General features: G+C 55.6%; 4 protein-coding genes across 4 annotated transcripts; 3 read left to right on the top strand and 1 right to left on the bottom strand.

Moving 5' to 3' along the window:
* Nucleotides 1–7,384: 7,384 nt before the first annotated feature.
* CH63R_11106 (BZIP transcription) lies at nucleotides 7,385–7,929 on the top strand (the record flags this gene model as incomplete). Its single annotated transcript, XM_018306080.1, has 2 exons — nucleotides 7,385–7,698; nucleotides 7,761–7,929. 2 exons carry the CDS (start codon nucleotides 7,385–7,387, stop codon nucleotides 7,927–7,929), a joined length of 483 nt encoding a protein of 160 aa, XP_018152921.1.
* Nucleotides 7,930–10,378: 2,449 nt separating this feature from the next.
* Nucleotides 10,379–12,412, top strand: CH63R_11105 (Metal ion transporter metal ion transporter; the record flags this gene model as incomplete). The annotated part of the gene is made up of 4 exons (XM_018306079.1): nucleotides 10,379–10,814; nucleotides 10,903–11,141; nucleotides 11,230–11,504; nucleotides 11,572–12,412. The coding sequence occupies 4 exons, from the start codon at nucleotides 10,379–10,381 to the stop codon at nucleotides 12,410–12,412; spliced, it is 1,791 nt and encodes a 596-aa protein (XP_018152920.1).
* Nucleotides 12,413–13,049: 637 nt separating this feature from the next.
* CH63R_11104 (Endoribonuclease L-PSP) lies at nucleotides 13,050–13,527 on the top strand (the record flags this gene model as incomplete). The annotated part of the gene is made up of 2 exons (XM_018306078.1): nucleotides 13,050–13,161; nucleotides 13,217–13,527. 2 exons carry the CDS (start codon nucleotides 13,050–13,052, stop codon nucleotides 13,525–13,527), a joined length of 423 nt encoding a protein of 140 aa, XP_018152919.1.
* Nucleotides 13,528–13,808: 281 nt separating this feature from the next.
* On the bottom strand, nucleotides 13,809–14,252 carry CH63R_11103 (uncharacterized protein; the record flags this gene model as incomplete). The annotated part of the gene is made up of 1 exon (XM_018306077.1): nucleotides 13,809–14,252. One exon carries the CDS (start codon nucleotides 14,250–14,252, stop codon nucleotides 13,809–13,811), a length of 444 nt encoding a protein of 147 aa, XP_018152918.1.
* Nucleotides 14,253–15,845: the final 1,593 nt, after the last annotated feature.

Raw genomic sequence — 15,845 nt, 5'->3', positions numbered from 1 at the left:
ATTGGTCGGGGGAGACGGATCGGCTGAGTCTGCTGTCGGGCTTATTGTGGGATCGTCGTCCTGCTGTTACTGAATGCCGGGCGCTGCTCTTCCATGCTGGACACTGCCGATCGTTTGTCACAATTGCCTGGTTGGGAACTCTTGGGAGGGAGGGGGGGGAGGAGAGTCGTCTCTCATCATCCTCTCAGGGTAGAGTCCCTCCGAAAAAAGAAAAAAAAAATACAGGGAACATGGAAAAGACGTATTGTATCATGTATCTAAGTAGCGGCCAGCGCCTGGGGATAGAGGCTGGGAGAGAATGGGACAAAGTTTCGGGGCCATGGCGCATTTGCGAAATGCCATTCTCACATTCCTGTTTTTTCTCGGAGCCTACGTCGAACGGCGTGCGGGACATTGACAAAGGATGGATGAGCCCGTCCTTGTTTTCTCCTGGTCTATCGGTTTCCTTAATCCCGGCCAGCGGAGCTCACGGAAAGGATGAGGGCGAGGAATGCTGCCGGGGAATGCTGGACGAGGGTTACAACACGGGCAGGTTGTGCGATTAAAACAAAATAAAAACCCGAATCCTCGGCCCTACAGAGTGTGTCTGTTGGTGTCTACAGATACTGAGACTCAAGAATGGAACGAGATGGAGACCGCTCCGAGGTTGTGTGATGGAGAAAGTGGGCTGGGCGGTTTTGCGGCATTGGGGACATGGTTCGTCCAACCATTTGTCCGCCGACGACGATCCATCGCCAACACAAGATAGTGCGAGAGTCAGACCGCCTGCCCATATTTCGTGGGACGTGCAGTAATGATGATGATCCTGTCCGCTCACCATCTCCGATACACTTGGCTGTTCCGAAAACGAGTGTCGGAGAACGGGGTTGTTGACATCGGTGATCTGCCCGTCATCACGGTCGTCGCCCGGAAGAACTAGCGAGGGAACCATGTAGTTCCGTGGCATAGTCGAATAAATCTTGCTTGAACCAGTCGGTGCCTTGGAGAGTATCCGGCAATACATGTAGTCTGCCTGAAGCGATTGAGAGAAGAGGGGGGCAAGGGTATGATGATCTGATGCAGACTCGGTGATAGGCCCCGGGTTACCTTTCATGATGCACAGGTAAGGATGTCGCTACTCTACGACAGGAGCGCTGTGCTATTGGCGAAAGTGGTGAAACGGCGCTGGTAACAGGGTCACAGACGTTTGGTAAGCACGCTGATTCTGGTGGTAGCGTGGAGCATGGTAACCCCGTGAGCAGCCGGCCCTCCAAAAGATATGGGGGGTGGGAGGCGTTGTGTTGAAGGGCTGGTGAATTGACGGCAACGGTACGGATACCGTGCGTAGGCAGACAGACGGCTTGTTCCCGTGGTGCATGGCATACCGTCGTAGATGGCGAGAGAGAGGCGACATGGACGTAACGGAACGGAGAATCCGAGAAGCCTACGGCAGGAGAGGCAGGTTTCGGGCCACGATCCGATGACATCACTCGGCTGATGTCAGGGGCTCCGGGGTACCTTGCCCGGCTGCTCATCTCGGTGTGTCAGCTTTCCTGTTAGAAAGAGAGTTTGCAAGATGCGACGGCTGGTGGCGCTGGGGTTGCTCATGGAGGCGCAGGAAGGGAAATGATGGGGAACAGCCGGCTGTCGGATTGGACCGTTGAGCCGTCATCGAGAGGCTGAAGAGGAAGGGATCAGGCCTCCAACACCAGGCACAGGGTTAAGGGGTCGGACAGAGTCAAGAGCCAAGGCCAAAGGCAGAGTACATCGTTAAGTGGGCGAAGAGATGTGAGAGACGCCATTGGTCGTTGACGGGCACGAAAAGGAAGCCCAAGGGCAGGGGACCGACCGGTGGACAAGGGAGAGGCAGTTTGTGTGAAGCGAAGCGAGAAAAATGCTTCTGAGATCGCGGAACTTCGTCCCAGGGTTCTTGCATCGGAGGCAGCAACCTACTTCTTCCTTTCTTCCTTGCGTCTAGAGGGCTTTCTGTCGCGGCGAGGAGTTGAGGTGAGCCGACCTAGCGGCATGTCCGTCCTCGGCCGACTGGTCGGTGAGCGGTTCCTTGCGTAATCGGTCTGTATGGTGGCAGGGTGTTGGCATTGCAATTTACCTCTCCTGACCTCCCTGTCGCATTGCCCGTTTGCTGTCGCACGCGGACCCGTGGCGCTGGCCAAGCTAATGTAGTCCAAGTGTATGCTACGTGCAAGAACCGCGTCGCGTTTAGTATACACACGCACTGCAGAGCTTGGGTGAGTGGTTGCTCTAATGTAGGAACGGGGCCGGCAGGGTCCTGGGTGAGTGGGGAGTCAAGTAATGGTTGAAATTTGGGGGCCTACCGTGGAGGGAGGGAGAGAGGGGGATGCTGTCACTTTTTGCCGACGGCGGTATCCTGAGATGTGACAAGAAGAGATCGCGACGGATGCTGCTGGTGATGGATGTTGGTCCTACGCGTCGGGATATTCTTGTGGCTGCCCAATGCCGCTTGGACTAGCTGCGCCATCGGTCCCTTACTAGTAAAGCGAGTATCGTCCTGTATGTGGTGAAGACGATGAGCAAGACGGTAAGACAGACTACCTATCCATCGCCACATGTCAGGATCGTGACACATCGACTTGGCGAACCCGAATCCTTTGCCCTAGGTTAGCAGATGCCCAGACATTGCTGATGTAGGGATATACGGAGATAAGCGCGAGGAGATGTTCAAAGAGAAGAAATGGTCGAAGCGGGACCGAGGAGTGATGCGGTCAATGGTAGGCCGTAGACCGTCGTAGGAACCTCAAGAGGAACCGCCTTAACTACATATCACAGGAGTCAGTACTCTGTACAGCAGACCGAAGTAGGGAAGGAAAAGAAGAAGAAGAAAGAAGGGACTGTTAATTAATGCCCCGCCCACTTCTCTCAGCGTGCCGCCCCCGTGCCCCCATACCAGTGCGATTGTTTCGTAGGTAGCGTCGGGTATTAGCGTGGTCCCCTGTGATGCCCGACGGACGAGGAAACGCAGAAGAGGGCGGCTCCTCCTGCGCGATAAGCCGAGGGGGCAACAGCTCGACGGGACCAACTGGCGGAGGAAGATTGAGAACAACATGGGAGGGGATCGGAATCCGCTTCGTGCTGGGCACAATCTCACGGCAGAGTCCCTATTCGTACACAGTATCAACGGAGAGTCTCTTGGCAGACGAGACGAGAGGGAGAGAGGGGACGGAGAAGGGGGTCGAAGGGGCCGCCAAAGCCGCCAAACCGGCTGCTGTCTGCCGGGAGTGGACGGCGGGGAGCATTGCACGCCAGTCAGAAGTCGAGCGCTGTGCTTGGCGGTATAGTGTGTTCCTCCGAGGTTGAAAATCCCAAGTCATGTTCCCGCTGATTTCGCCGTGAATGGTGGAGATGGAGGGGATCCCGGTCTTGCCCTTGGAGGGTATGGCGTCAGAGGCGCTGATCAGCCAAAAAGCCGGCCGACAGGGATGAGCTCTCGGAGGAGGGGGAGTAACACAGTCTCTGCACTCCGTACAGATACGCGCTCGGAAGTGACCGGTCCTTCTGCAGCCTGACTGGTCTCTGTATCTGTGATAGTGCCCCGCTTCGGTACGAATACATTCTGCGATATGCTGCGGCGGCATCCGCACGGAGACACAGGCCGTACATCGTAGACGCAGGCGCAGGCGCGGATGCAGAGACGTCGGAGGGTCACTGCGGCTTCTTAGTGCAAAATGAAGAGTAGGATATTAGTGCAACCGAGGCCGTTGTCAAGTCCCGAAGCCAACAGCTGTTGTTCGTTCAAAAGGCCTTTCTTTGACGAAATGGAGAGGGACATCAACTGAATAAAACGAACAGCACGTGGAGGGGGTAGCGAGACCAGCGCGGGGGTTTGTTGCTTTTTGACGTATGTGATGTCTGCGGGGGATTTCTTTTCCGGTAGACTTCTGAGAGATGGAGAAGGAGAGGAAGAGAGGTCATTCTCAGTTTGCCATTCATGCGCAATGCGGTTTGTTGTATCCGTTTTGAAACAGGACAGGGGATCGGCGGCATCAACGGTCGTACAGCAATGATTGAGACGACGGGGGCCAGTCGCCAACGAGCCAACATGATTTAGCGTACATCGAACGGATGCTGTGAGGGAAGAGATGGGAAAGTGACGGAAGAAGACGAGGAGGAAAACGAGAAAAGAAAAGAAGGAGAAATGAGAGCTGAGCATTCTCAGCGAGTCGCATGCCACATGGAGTCTTGTCGGCAAGATTCCGTGCCACCCACCATGCCTTGAGGGTGTGTGTGTCTGTGTGTGTGCGTGTTTTTCTTTCTTGTCGTGTTCATCTCCTCCCACCCTCCGAGCGTGAGGAGCGTCGGGTATGAGTGAAGTACTCCGGTACAGATACTCCGTACACAAGATTGGCATCGTGAGATGCTCCAAGGTGGACGACGACCACGACAGCCAGAGGCCGAGGAGAAGAGTGAGATGACGGGTACATGCGAGGAGTGTGGAGGAGAAAAATTCAATGCCTGCGGGTGCCTACTTACCTAGGTACCTACAGTACAGGAGGTGCCTTGGGTTGGGAGGGAGAGTAAATGGGTACGTACTGCACTTGTGGGGTATGAGAAGTGAGATGAAATGCGGATTTGTGAGTATCTAATGTACGTACTCTTTCCAAGCGACAATCCAGCGTCACAATCTGTGGGGAAAAGGCAGAGTGACATGTGGGCAAAAATGCCTGCCTCAGGTCCTGGAATCAAATTGCCTCTTGGGTCCCCGAATTACAGGACCCGCCGATACGGTACGTAGACTGTCTCTCTTTCCACTCCGGGCAGCAAGAGCGACTGGGATGACGGAGGACTGGATGGCTGCTGGGCGGAAACGGAAGGTTCCTTGTGCAATTTCTGATGGGTCTTTCCCTGTACTCACTCTCATCATTCCCAGTACGGGTAGCACCTGAATGAATGAACAGCAGGCAGGAGAAGAGGAGAAAAAGAGATACGTATCCACAGATACTGACGTTCACACAGGCTGCCGCCGTCGGGCATGCATTCCGACCGTCTCAATGTTGGGCGCAACCGACGAACAGCACAACTTGCTATCGTCACAACCAAGAGTGAAGCCGTCGTGAACATCGAATTCAGCCGGTCCGCGCTGACGATGGGTGCTTTCCTGTGCTTTTCTCTTCAAGCAGGGTACGAATGGGTCTTCTCGCCGCGAACGACGATGCAATAATGCCTAGCAGCTTGGCATTTCTAATTGACAGTCCGCTCTCAAATCTGGGCTCATTCCAAACACGGCCAAACACACTCATCGCATATGAAGAGAGAAGATGATTCTCGTCGTTGGCTCGGGTCACCTCACCAGCCACACCAACGCTCGCCCTACATCCAAGACTGGACAGGGACGATCCGCCGCCTGCATCACTGGTGCACCGACAAACCCAGATTGGCACATGGACGACCAAGATCTCTCTTTACTCGATCCGTCTCAGAAGCACACTCGTCCATTCTTCCATTCCCACATGGCCGCCGCAATTTACACCCGACGGCGTGCATACTGTATTCCATCTTCCGTTCGGACAGAGTTGCAGAGCAAAACACCCGGTGACACAGGTGCAGCGACAAGAAATAAACGGTTGCGATAACATCATGCTTCTCCACACCGCCGCTTCAGCCTGACGGGCTCGCTGTCCAGCTGGCAACCTGCCTGTTGCTGGATCCTTCACTGACCCTGTTCCCCCTCTCACCCCCTGTCGTGTCCAACACCACCCTCGACCATCCTTGCGCCCAAGGTTCCCAAGCCCTCGACAGTCAACAGACCCCCGTCCGACCCTTTACCGCCGTCCGTCCCCCTCTCTTAGACAGGAACAGAACCCGCAAACCGATCGACACCCAAGGCCCAACAACAACCACTCACAGAGAGGGTATCCCAGCCATTGCAAGTCACCTCCGCCATCTGGTTCCGAGTACCGCAGATCGCGACAAAGTTGGCCGTCTGTGAACGTCAACATCGAAGCAAACCCACTCGGCCAAGCCATGCATTTGCGACGACGCTCTCTCGAACCTGACTCTTGCAGTGCGATTTGTCGACTCGACTGCAAGAGACGTGCCAGTGGGCACTGCACTGTATGCTGTGCGTTGCATGTACTGTACTCTGTATAGATACAGACACCACAAATACTGCCATTACGGCGTCGACGGCCGCCGTCGACGCAACCGTCTTCGCAATCCCGTATTACTCCCACAGCATTCCCACCCTCCCAGTCACCTATTCTCTGGGTCTCTCGTCTCTTTTCTCTCCCTGCTGCTCAGATTCCGATTGCCATACGACCCCCACACACACAAGGAGCAGTAGGGAAGCAGTATTCGGCGCGAGGCGACGATGACCTGACCAAAAACCTTGCGGTAAAGTCACAAGGAAGATAGAAGTGGAAAGTAAAAAGATATCACTGGCGATGGATTAAAGTGGGAAAGAAGAAGGAAAAAGACCGAAGCCTATTCGAAAGGGAAAAAAAAAAAGGAAAAAGCCCACCTTCTCTAGCACACACATCCACACCAACACAACCCACGAGACTTCGTCTCTCCCCTACCCCCGAGACCCCCCCCTCTCCCCTCCCCTTTCACAGCTGTAGACTCCTTCATCCCCCCCCCCCCCCCGGTGACGGCCCACCGCGCCTTTTTTTTTTCTTCTTCTTTCCCTTCCTCATCCCCCTCTACTCTTTTATGCTCGACGACTCGGCTTGTTTATCCCTCTTCCATCAGCTTTCGTGCTCTCTCTCTTCCTCTCCCTCCCCCTCCCCCACCTCACTCCCACGACTCTTCTACACAGTACACTATTTCTTCCCTCATCTCCCGCATTGCTGCTTCACCGGCTCTGTCTGTCCCTGGCGCTCTTGAGACCGGTAGGACCCTACTTGCTTCCGGAAACACAACCACCAACACCCCCCTACATTCCATAATAGTCCACGCCCCCCACCATTACCGCCTTGCCGCCTCTGCAACCACCTGACTCTTTTCTCCCGCCATCCTCGTCTCCTCTCCGCCACTGCCCGCTCACCACCTCCTTGAGAGCCTTGACCCTGTTCACACTAAGTGGTGGCAAGACCCCGTTTCTCAGCCTGCAACCTGGTGACGGAGTCCCATTCAATTCAATCCATATTTGCCTTTTGAGCCGCCCTTTCGCTCCTCTGCAGGCAGTTTTTTTTTATCACACACACACACAACCACAACCACACACTCCCACTCAAATACTCAAACGCGTCTTCGTACCACAACCACGAACCGATTGAAGATTGCAAGAATCCTACGGGAAACAACTACAAGACTCGTCCACCCTTCCCATCGACAGTACGACGCTCGACGCTCTATACTCGCTATCCGACGTTCCATTTCACTCCAAACCCAACCCGCTCGGCCACCGAACCTCCCAACGCCCCTAAACATGGACAACGAGCATCAGGCGCAGCACGCCGAACAATCGCACCTCCCGCCCCACATCGAACGCTCTCAGTCCAGTTCATCCTCCTCTTCGGTTGACCACGAACATGATGAGCACCAAATCCACCAGCCGACACCTATCCGCCCTCGTCTGCCTAGCCGTAAGAGCAGCGGCCCACTGGTCGTGCCCCGGGACAGCTCGGCCGTCGGCCCCAACGATGCTGAGTTCGGACCCGACGATGTGAGGGCAATGAGCCCGCGGAGGACCAGCGAGGACATTGAGGCACTTGGCAGAGAGGCCCGGGAAGAACTGAAGAGGTGAGCACAAGTCGCAATCGTCGCGAAGTAAACTCCCCCAGCTAAACACATATCCGCTCCAGACACGCAAAGGCTCTCCAAGATTCTCTTTTGACCATTTTCAACCGCATCGAAGCTGTCAGGGAAGAACACGACAAGCTCGATAATAACAACAAATTCCTCCAAAAGTACATTGGCGATCTAATGACAACGAGTAAAATCACTGCCGCCCCGACTAAGGGCAAGAAATGAACAACGGGTCACGGACAAAGGCCTTGACAAAAGGACGAATACATCATCAAATCAAAATGGCCCGGCCGTGTCGACACGCACTCGACACTTGGCATCTGCCTCGCGTCTCCATGACCACAAAACATGGTCATCATTTTACCCCGGCGCCGGGTTACGCGTTACCCTGACGCCTATCAGGGCCAACCCCTTCCTCTGGGACACGATCCCGGGACACTTGTTACACAGCATAATCGGACACAGCCCGTGCAGGGCATGATACCCCCTTGTGGCCGAGCTGGCCTACAGCGTTATACTTGACTCGTTTATGGCTTACGGCACGGACACGGTATTCGGAGTGGGAAAAAACTTGCATCGGTTCGCGACTTGTATACTAACGATCATCATCATCATCATCGTCATCATCGTCATCATTCGGGGGTTTTGACACCATCAAATGACATATTGGGCATTGGATAGCATTGGGCGTTTCGGTTACTGGTAAAGGCTTCCGGCCTTGGGTCTCACGTTCGCATATTGTGTATATACCTCGCCATAGGCGAGGAAAGGCATCGACCTTGAATTGAACCACGAATATCATTGCAGTCACCTTGGCGCGTCGCTTGTGACCGACCAGGTGAGGCTATCCATCACCGACCATCCTACGACACTGGATTCGCGCGAAGAGAGCACTACCCACGGCAACAACACGGCCCCTATGTAAAACGCTGAGCTACGGCTGTTTACCTGCACCGCGCCACACGACGATCCGCAGCTTACGATCTACACCATGTACGCCGACGTCATTTGCCACCGATTATCGATTTCGCTCGAAAAGCCCACCAATCGATTGGTGGATAGGGAAGGCAGGGCACGGGAGGAAGGTGTTGGTCCGAGGAGTGGTCACTGTCTCCGGCAACGCCAGACACTTTGTGTTGCAAGAGAGGGTTTACTTCTGGGTGAAAGGGCTATCGACTACTTAAGGCTGTGTCATATTCTCGATGCCCGCTGGCGAAGCATCAACGGATGCGCGGACACGACTTTGCCCTTCTATCTGTTGGCGGATCAATCACGTAGGGCGGGACGATTGGGGTTTGATGCCAGACACGTGAAGCGGATGCGGTTTGCGGGCTGCATTTTCGAACCGTTACTCTCTCGCCAGGTCTGGCAGTCTCCAGTGGTTCGTTCATCAGCCCCAGGACTTCCTTTGCCGCGAAGGGGATATGACGACAAGTTGGGGATGATTGGTTTAACGCTGACGCGAGCGATGATCGGGCCGGACGCGGGGGGTGGGGTTGCGGGTGCATCGGACATGCTGGCGGCAGTGACACGGCTCAACCTATCTCGAGAGCGTCCTGGAGGAGGGTGTGGACGATGTAAGAAGGGGGGGAGGAGGAGTTAAACTATTTCGGTGGTTGAGCTGGGATGAACGAACCTCGATCGCAAATCCCACGTAGCCGGCCTGGTTTTGATTCGTCAAATAACAGCTGCAAGTCGTTTGATCCAATCAGGTCCCCTGTCCGCGTCTAACATGTGTTACCGTGATGTCGCGTCTGGCGTTGGTGTTACATGCGCGGCAGCTTTGCTGGTGGCATGCCTGCTTGGTTGCACATAACACTCAGCAAATGCTGGGGACCCGGGGCCGGTTGCGTTCTTCTGCGGCCGAGTCTGTTGACTCTAGGGGATTCAAAAGGTCACGGAGCTAAATCTTGAATCAGTACCAGTCACACAGTCGAGGGGATGACGGCTTGATGTATTGCATTTATGCTTTATCTGGCTACGGATTTAAGTATGCTTGCCACAGAGATAAGCCGTAAGTCGATCGGGGGGAGTCTACGCTCGACGGCTGCCCCTCTTGTTTTCTCGTCAGGAAGTCGTATATTCGCAATGTTTCAACACTCCACGGCTGTAATCAGAGCTAGAAGCTCTCTCTTCCTTCACTCCTTCAGTCATCATCCGCAGGCAAGATAGGGTTTACATCCGACTCCTCCCTCTACCTCTACCTGGTTGATGTTTGTTCTCTTACGAGAAGAACGTTCAAACAAGGTCGAGAGTCAGTGGAACTAGTTCTTTCGAGGCCGTCTTGGGAAGAGCCTGGGAAGAGAAGGGCGGCTGCGAGGCCAAACGTCTCCGACTTTACTGGCTTTTAGGCTTGCTTGGCAGCTTGGCGAAGTGGGTTGTAGCTTTGCATGCTTACCGAAACGGGTAAACACCACTGTTCGGCTTACTGTAAAGGCAATTCAACGTGTCAAGACTTGTATCGACTTATGGATTTCTATCAAGGCTGAAACTTTGATCAGCTGCCGTCTACTTAACTCAACAGCTGAGGCTCGATGGATCCGTAAAATTATCGTATGCTTGATTAGTCATGCTCCATTTTGGTTGCCGCTTAGCCGGAAACTTACGTGGACGACGACACCAGCGGTCATAGAAGCCATGGAGCAAACTTCTTCCACAAAGCCACGCCGGAATCATGAACCGTCCGTCTCGAACAGATGAGCCCTACGAGGGGGAGGGATACAACCAGAGCCCGAGCCCCCTGTCCAACGACTTGACCACCAACGAGGACCTCAACGGCACCGTCAACGCGAGGGAGCTGGGGCCGGCACGAGACAGCAAAGAAGCGCTTGCCGAGGCCGGAGATGTCGCTATCACGCGCTTCGATGACAGCTGGGGAAAAGACGGCGTCGGCCCTGCGATGGGCGACCCGTCGGCCAAGTCTGCTGGACTTGGTCAACCCGAGGGGGAGGATGCCCTTGCGGCCCCTCTCCCTACCCTTCACTCGCAGCATCCCTCCAACGGCGGAGACGAGGACTCAGTCCGGAAAGGCATCCTCGTTCGTGCCTGGAGTGCTCTTGCGAAGTTTGGGTCCTTCGTCGGGCCCGGATTCATGATCTCTGTCGCATATAGTAAGCCCGCATGACACAAAAGCCATCCAGCAAGGGATGGGAAAGGGGTACCGGCCGGTCTGACTGACATCCACGTTTGCGCGATTAGTCGACCCCGGAAACTATGCCACGGGCGTTGCGGCGGGAGCCACCTACCGCTTCAGGCTTCTCTTCGTCGTCCTCCTGGCCAACCTGTTTGCAATCTTCCTCCAGAGCCTCTGCACCAAGCTCGGCACTGTCACCGGGCTCAACCTGGCCGAGGCGTGCCGGGCTTTCCTGCCACGGTGGATGAACTATGTTCTCTACGTATTTGCCGAGGTGGCCATCATCGCCACCGACATTGCAGAGGTACGTTGTTGGCCTGGAGGGGGGGCTGTGGCAGTGGCGATGCAGCTGAGGTCGTGCCGCTAGACTTGAAGAATAACACGGGATTTAGGTGATCGGATTCGCCATCGGCCTGAACCTCCTTGTTCCCGCGATCCCCCTGGTGGCGGGATGTGCGATTTCCATTCTCGACGTCATGATCATCCTCGTCTTCTACCGGCCCCACGGGTCCATGAGGGGGTTGCGGATGTTTGAGTACTTTGTCATCGGCCTCGTCTTGGCCGTGGTGGTCTGCTTCTGTATCCAGCTCTCGCTGATCAAGGACACGCCGGTTGGAGAGGTATTCCGTGGCTACCTGCCCTCTCATGCTGTCGTCGAATCGCAAGGGTGACTTTCCCCTTCGCTTCCTGTTCTGTCTGAGACTGCGCTGACGAGCCCGATTTCAATGGTCCAGCTTGTACCAAGCTTGTGGCATTCTTGGAGCCACTGTCATGCCTCACAGCCTGTACCTCGGCTCCGGAATTGTCCAAGCCCGCCTCCGGGATTATGACACGAAGCACGGCCTGCTGCCTCCCGGCACAGGAGAAGTCGACCTCGGCGGTGAAAGCGTTGACAAGGACTACTACGCCCCGTCGGTCCGAGCCATCAAACACTGCCTCAAGACATCAACGGCCGAGCTAGGGATCTCCCTCTTCACGTTCGCCCTCTTCGTCAACTCCGCCATCCTCATTGTCGCGGGCGCCTCGCTCTTCGGCAACAAAGACGCCCCGGACGCGGACATCTTCGGCATCCACCAGCTCCTCACGGACTCCATCTCTGGAGCGGCGGGTACCATCTTCGCGCTGGCGCTGCTCCTCTCGGGCGTCTCGGCCGGGATCGTGTGCACGATTGCCGGGCAGATGGTCAGCGAGGGGGCGCTGAACTGGAAGATGCGGCCCTGGCTACGGCGCCTCGCGACGCGAAGCATCAGCGTCACGCCGAGCATCGTCATCGCCGGGGCCGTCGGCCGGCAGGGCGTGAGCGCGGCGCTGAACGCGTCGCAGGTCGTGCTCAGCGTCGTCCTGCCGTTCGTCACGGCGCCGCTGATTTACTTTACGTGCCGCCACAAGTACATGACGGTCCGTGATGGCGAGGCCCGGTCGAGGAGCCGAGTTGACGAGGAGACCCTGGACGACGCGGGCGGTTTGGTCAAGATGGCGAACTCGTGGTACACCGCGGCTCTCGCGGTCCTGGTATGGGTCATCATCGCGGCGATGAACGTGGCCAACTTGGTCCTGCTGGGGAAGGGCGAGTGAGGCATGAGTGGGTGAAGGGGAAAACAGCAGGGAACTCGGTGAGGAGTTATTCCTGCGGAGGGGGAAGAAAGGGGTGAGATATTTGTCGGTTGTTTCTTGCTTTCGTTTGATGGTAGTCGCCTGTGTTCATCTTTTTTGTTTGTATTTCGAGAGTCTGGGATGTTTCTCTTTTTCTCCCTCATTTGCGTTGTTCAACAAGCGCCGCCCTTACATGAGGCTCAACCCCCATGTCAAGCAAGTAAAAGTTGCGTAAGATGGACTTGGACCTCTCGGTTCCTTTCTCACGTTTGTTTGCTTTCTCACGTTTGTTTGTACCTTGGACGAAAGTGTCCTGCGCGTTTCCTACCATCACGCAGATGGGCTTGGACATGGTTAGAATGGGTTTGACTCAAGTCGACCCCCACATGGAGGAATTTAGTTTCCGCAACATGACGTCGGCGAACTTACAATACCAAGAATAATCTCCTTTACGACCACTTATAAAAATCAAGAACAATTTACCTGCCTCTTACAGGAGTGCGGACTATCATCTCTCTTTTCCTATACACCAACTACGTTGCCTCGTCGAACCACTCTGAAATCTAGGTGGCCGTATTCGGCGCGTAATCCTCAAACATCACCCATACGGCTTCACACCATGTCTCATCTTCGTTACTACGCGTACGAGGGCGTTGGCCAAAAGAACCTCAAGAACTTTAGCTACAACCAAGCCGTGCGTGTGGGTGACAAGATCGAGTGCGCCGGCCAAGGTATGGCATCTTGTTCGCTTGTGGGATGATACATACATGCTGACGAAAGAGCCAGGCGGATGGGATCCCAAGACGGGGGAGTTTTACAAGGAGATCAACGCGCAGATTGACCAAGCGTTTGCCAACGTCGACCTCAACTTGAAGGACGCCGGCGGCAAGGGCTGGGAACAGGTCTACAGGGTCAACTCGTACCACGTGCCGATCAACAACGAGGCGATGGATGCCATGGTCAGGAACTTCAACAAGTGGATGCCGAACCACAAGCCCATCTGGACATGCGTGGGGGTACCAAGGCTCGGCGAAGACGACATGCGCGTCGAGATTGAGGTTGTTGCGCACGACCCTGAAGGCGCTGCGAAGGCTTGAATGAATCTGGGACCTCTAAGGCATGTTGACTTCGTATCATCCGATGCGTGGGAGAAGAGCAGTTTATGGTCAAGACACGGCACACACGCATCACATCGCATGCAAGGGGAGAGAACAAGAACGATGAACATTAGTGCCTCGAATTGTCAAATTCCCATTATTTGTAGGGTGCGTATCTACAAGATGCCATAATCCTTTAAACGCCGGTCGAACCGCTAGCTTTCCCAAGGTGATAAAAGCTCAACCAATGGGATACATGTCGTCAACGCCCTGTCCATCATTTATGCCTTGCCGGCCTGGACGAGGAGAGCGGCGTGCTGCTCGGGGTGGGTCTTCTCGACGTTGCCCTTGGCCATCTTCTTCATGAGCACGTTGGCGTCGATGTCGACCTCCTCGCGGAGGACGAGGCCGCTGGCCTCCTGGACGATGCGCCACTTGCCGGCGATGACGAGGGTGCCGACGGGGGGCTTGGCGTTGACAAGGGTGTCGACGCCCTCCTCAAGGTTGGTGATGGTCAGCTGGTAGGTGGTCTGGCCGATGGGCTTCTTGTCCGTGATGGAGTAGGTGGCGGACTGGCCGAGGCCGACAGAGCCGGACTCGAGCTTGTAGGAGATGAGGGCCGGGCAGAGGGTCTTGACCATGAGCTCGTGGTTGTGGATGGCAGAGAGGACGGCGGCTCTGTCAACGCCGGCGGGGACGGGGGTGGAAACGACGGTGGAAGGCATGTTGGGTGATTTGAGACGCTGTGTATCTGCGAAGAGATGATGGTGGTGTGGAGGGATTTGAAGATCTGTTGACTACTACTGGAGGTGGGTATGTGAGAAACGAAGCTGGTGATGCACGATGAGCAAAGACCAAGCGGGACCTTCTTATAGAGGTCTCGTCTCCTCTTCGCTCAGACCGACAGGCCTAGTGAGTTCCGACGATTTGAGGCTTTTCTCTCCCCCCGCCCTTACCCCTATCAACTCTGGCTATCAACACCACCGCCCGGAACCCCCAAGTAGGTGTGTGGGTGACTGGGCCGTTGCGCCACTGACGGTTCAGAACGGCATGGCTCGCGGGGGGACGAGTAGCAGGAGACGCAGGCAGGGAGGCTAAGTGGCACCGGGCCGGCCGTGCCCTGACCGTGCTCCCGCCGAGCCGGACGTCGGGGCATCGAACCAAGAGACTTGAGGCTTCGCGCTAGCAGGCTCGGTTTTGTTTGTTCCCTGAAAAGGGGAAAGGGTGAGAAGGCGGAGGGGAGGGGAGGGGAGGCGGGTGTCCGTGGAGAAGTCCGCCGAAGGAATCGGTCAGCGCCGGTGGGAAATTTTGGGGGGGAGATTTGCATGTTGTTGGCAGGCGAGACAGATACAGGTCGGTCAAGCCAGTGTGGTTTTAGTAAGGTAGCTGGCTGGATATAGTACAACAAAAGAATCCTTTTTCGAGATGGGCAGGATGGATGCCACCCTGGAAAGGCTTCAACACCAGAGGCTGATCGACCTAGAAACCCTCACTTGAATGTACTGTCTCACATTCGCCGCTTGCGACCCACGGTGTTGGGTGCGACATATAACATACAACAACGCTACAGCAAGCTCCAGCTCACGGTGGTCGTCCGAGACATGCAGTAGCATGCAGTAGGTGTGCGTGTCTTTCCATCTTTTCTCCATCGAAACTCGCGATAGGGCCTACCTGCATACTCCTGAGCAGAAGACTGCTTGGCATCTGAGCAGAATTAAGAGCTTCAGGGTCGTTGCAGGTCAAGGAATTCTTAAATCTCGTCCCAAGCTCCCCGACCGTGCCTCAGCGGCGGGTAGACTTGCGGAGCCAACCTACTTTGGTCATTTGGTCTCCAGGCGAGGCCAGCCTCAACCCCTCCGAGAGTCTTTGTTTAGGATTATTTGCGATGTGGCGTTGGCTTATTTCCCGGCTTTGCTGCTGTCCCAGGTCCGGCGCCATAAGTGAGGAGGCTGATAGAAATTGAAACGCGATCCTCACCGTGATCGATCCTCCCGGCCTAGGATTATCGGGCTGCCTCCGTGAAGTCTCAAGAGGCCCCAGAAAAAGGACGGGGAAAGCCAGTCAACGAGGCACGTCAGTCCTGCATCTCACGACGACAACCCGAGTACCTGCATCTGCGGTGATCGACGCAGCGGTATCCTTTCTGACTGCGCCGGAGCAGTGTTTGGTGTCGTCAGTGCGATATCCCCACACTAGAACGCGGCGGTCCCACTGTCCGCCCGTGTCTCTCGGTCATGGCGTTGCATGTCGTCGTTGCTGTGATGGCGGCGGCGGCGGTGGCGGCAACCTCAAGGATTCGACTGCTACCCTCCCACGTG

This window comes from Colletotrichum higginsianum, chromosome 8 (assembly GCF_001672515.1).
Source record: "Colletotrichum higginsianum IMI 349063 chromosome 8, whole genome shotgun sequence".
NCBI lineage: Eukaryota > Fungi > Ascomycota > Sordariomycetes > Glomerellales > Glomerellaceae > Colletotrichum > Colletotrichum higginsianum.
Note: the sequence above shows the minus strand (reverse complement) of the source record. Positions and strands in the feature narration are given on the sequence as shown.